This window comes from Geospiza fortis, unplaced genomic scaffold (genome assembly GCF_000277835.1).
Source record: "Geospiza fortis unplaced genomic scaffold, GeoFor_1.0 scaffold376, whole genome shotgun sequence".
Taxonomy (NCBI): Eukaryota; Metazoa; Chordata; class Aves; order Passeriformes; family Thraupidae; genus Geospiza; species Geospiza fortis.
This window is the reverse complement of record NW_005054636.1, coordinates 254,518-258,449: the sequence shown is the minus strand read 5'-3', so window position 1 is coordinate 258,449 and position 3,932 is coordinate 254,518. Positions and strand designations below refer to the sequence as shown.

The window sequence follows — 3,932 nt, the reverse complement described above, 5'->3', positions numbered from 1 at the left end:
TAATTCTTATGGGGGAATCGTGATGCTCCAGATTAGGAGAGGCAAAGGCATGTCAGCCCCTTCAGAGCTTCAGGTGCTGAAGTTTCTCTGTTCTATACTAAACCTGACCAGTATTTGCTACTCACATAAGATACACATTTCTCTTGCCTTCAGTGAAATTTTTACCTATACTCCAGAAAAGTGACAAATTCAAAGAAGAAAAAAAATCAGCAGCAACCACCCAAACAAAAAGGAAGATATCTTTTGGCACATCCAGTTGATATACAAGTGCAAAAGGCAAGAAAAATAAGAACTACTGAATATCTCTACAGAAATGGTCTTATTGGCTGACCGCCTCAGGGCCTAATAAGAAAAAATATATATAAAGTTTATCCTTTATTCTAGAAGAATTTCCTCTATGACTCTGAAAATAAATACTTAACAATCTTATAAGAGAACTTGATGCTTTAAGAAAACATGTTTTTCCTCAATTTCTGAAGATATGCCTCACTTTCAAGTGTAATAAAAATACTTAACACTGATTTTCACCATACAGTGGAAACCCAATTACATTATTTTGTATTGCTTTTGCGTGTGCTAAAGAAACTAAACCTGAAATCAAAATCCCTATGCACCTTCAAAAACCCCAGATTTTTATTTTCCATGTAATTTTTTTTCCTTTCTAAAGTACACAGCTTCACAATCAACAAGTCCTAGGATTTCCCTTGGGATGAATTAACCCTTTACATGAACTAAAGCTAGTAAAGATATGTTCACTGAATCAGGCTTCAGAAACATTTTTAAGCCTTAAAGACCACAATGGGAAAATAAAGCAACATTCAGTTATATTTATGGAGCCCATTTATTTCTACAAGTTAACACTGCCAACAATCCAATTTTCAAGTAATGTGGCACAACAGAAGTGAATACATGGGAACAAAACAGTGAAAAAGTCACATCCGCTGGGGCTCTGGAAGTGGTTTGCTCTGGATCCCATGCACTTTGCATTCATTAGGGGAGGAATGGGCTAGGTGCACTCCTGCAGGGTGCCAGACAGTTTATTTCTGTCAGAGAGAAGCAGAGTTTGTGTACTTTAAAGATGCTCCATGACGACAGAGGCCAAACCCCAATGAACAGGGGTGGCAGGGGATGGCCTCAAAGGCAGAATTGTGACCCAAAGGTAAGTACTAAATAAACACACCCACTGTCAGCACAAAAAACTCTCTCAAAATGTTTGCCTAAAAAAACAAAAAATTCAAATAACACTAAATTACTGTAAACAGAAAACATTTAAAGAAAAACACTATTTGCAAAATGCTTTCTGTGTCTTAAATTACTGCTCTTCTCCATAAGCAGTTATCTGCATTTCCCTACTTTTGTGAAATTCCACCACAGAGATACAAAATGAAAAAACATGTATACATTTAAGACACATTACTGTACACCTTTAAAGCAGTAGATATTCTGGATATATACAACACATATACAATACACAGTCTCCCTTTGCTGTAGTGGTCTGGCTACTAGTTGTGCTTTTCTCCCAACTTAGGAAGGTCAGTGTTGCTTAGTTCCATAAGAATTTTCATGAAACGTGACTTACTGAAAGCAGACATCTCAAATAGTAGTGCATTCAATAGTTAGGTGTTATGTTCTTAACAGAGGGATAATAAACCTTAACCTTAAGGTTGGGTAGTCATTAAGAATATAAAATTCAATTTCTAAGTATTAAAAAACTTCTTCAGCTATACAATTATCTTTTAAAAAGGGCAAAATTTCAGCTCACATTTGAGCCAAGTTCAGCTCAAAAATAGTTCTGGAGATTAATTTCATTTCATCTGTTTTGAAGGCCTTTCTCTGTTTCTGCTGAGATAAAACCCACAAGAAGACAGGAAAAGCACCTGTTCCTCAGCGTTCCAAAGCTCTGTTAACTGGAGTGTGCTTGAGTGAAAAGCCCACAGATCAGGCACACATCCCACTCAAATCAGCAAATCTGCTGTAGCCTGCCTTATGCCTTATTCAGAAAAAGGTATTGCATTTATTGCCATGTCTTTACCATTTCCCACCAAGTGACATCTATTTCTGCCCACCAACACTGATATAAAACCTTAAAATCAGGTTTGCCTGACTGATAGCTGCAGGACCATATGCTCCTAGATAGGAAATATTCATACAGCAGTGGAGTTGATCTTCAAATATTTTGACTCATTTGAAGGTCAGAGCTCAACTTGCTGGATTTTGTGTGTGTAGGCACACAAACACTGGTAAAATCAGTGATCAATTCCAGCCTGGTAAAAAAGTTAGTGTGCATAAAATTACTGCTAAAATTCCCGTGCTAAAATCTTTCTGCCCCACTGGCAGAAATATTGAGTCTCAGAAGATGTTTCTGTTGGCTGTGGTGTAAGAACTCTGGAATGAAGAAGCCTTGAGTTTGCCAGCATAAAGGTCTGAGGAGTGGTGCTTCTGCATCTGTGCATTGGGGCTTCCAGCAAGTCAAAAGAAGTCAAATCAGGCTGCCAGTCAGAGGGATGGGAAGAATGCAGGATGTGAAACTCAGCAGCTTTACCTCACCCTTGCTCTGGTGAGAGTTGAGATCTCCAGGGATAGAAAGCAAGATCCATTTTCACAGTACACCCAGCTGTTACACATCACTTAAACCTATCTTCAGTGACAAAGCAAACGAAATCCCAGTATGATGAACTTACAGTCTGTTAAGATAAGACACTGTACCAAAAAAAACAGTAAAGAGTTCCCTCGTAGCACAAGTACTTGCTTTCTACATAGAGACCAACCGTGTAAAAAAGAATCTTGCAACAGCATCACAAAAGACAATTCTGGTAAGGGATTTGTTCGGTATCCATTGCAACTGTGACTTGTTCCCCCAGTTTGCAGCATGTTAGGAAGGGGGATGAATCTCCCTACTCTTTTTTATTTCAGGTAGAAATGAAACACCAAGCCAAAAGCTGTGCATGATGATCATGACTTCTGGTTTTCCTCTGCTGGGATGACTTCCAAGAGGATTTGCAATGTTGTGGTTACTCTGCCTGCAAAGATAAAAGCATACACATGGTAAGATTTTGCAGGAGAGATGAAGAAGGAGAAACAGTCAGGAAAATAATCTTAGCTTCTATGCAGGCTGCTTGCACATAGACTTCACACAGGTCATATACATTTATCATTTAAACTCGACATTTTCTTATTAACTAACTGTTTTCCATGCCTCTGATCCAAGGCAATGCACATACAATAATAATAGAAGGGTATACATGTATAACTATATTAAATAAAAGCCTGCATGCTTTTAAAGGCTATCTTAAAAAATTACTACTCTGAATAACTACTTGGCTTTATCAAGATTTTATGTTGAAATAAAAGTCTGGAAGAATTCAAATAATTTAATTTATCTGTGCCTAGACCTTCCTAAGCAAATAAAATAAAATGTCACCCATCCAAGTAACTTCATGTTTTCTTTTTTTGACTCTGAACATTTATTTCCTTCTGGTGCTTTTGCTGGTTTTCTTTCTAGGGTACTGATGCATAAATGGTGCAGTTAATTCACATACAGCACACAGAGAATAGTAAAAGAACATTTTCTTCCAATTTCTTTCACTTATCACTCTTTCTTAATAACCTATTTTAAATAAGCAGAAATTGTTGCAAAAGAAAGTTCTCATTTCCCTTGAAAGTCTGGCATGAATGTTGACGTTGACACAATGCCAGGAGGGTAAAATAGTGCGGCTCACAGAAGATATGAACTGAAACCGTTTCTCTGATCTTCTGTCTAAGGCAGATTCTACCATCCTTTCCTCTTTTCTCTGGATGTCACCAGTTGAGTGCAAAGCCAGGCTGCCCTTAGACTATAAACTGATAGGGGCAGAGAGGCCAGGAGTCTCCAGGAATTGCATTTTCCTCCCATCTGCCTTCCCTACCCATAGTGGGACATCAGAGCTGGGCTG

General features: G+C 38.1%; 1 protein-coding gene across 1 annotated transcript in view; it reads right to left on the bottom strand.

Annotated features, from left to right (window-relative positions):
* Positions 1 to 822: 822 nt before the first annotated feature.
* SLC7A11 (solute carrier family 7 member 11) overlaps positions 823 to 3,932 on the bottom strand; it is a 62,924-nt gene continuing 59,814 nt past the window's right edge. Inside the window, exon 12 of the mRNA XM_031064811.1 lies at positions 823 to 3,020. Within this exon, the coding sequence (XP_030920671.1) occupies positions 2,953 to 3,020 (68 nt within the window). The 3' untranslated portion in view covers positions 823 to 2,952. The remainder of the gene's footprint in view (positions 3,021 to 3,932) is intronic.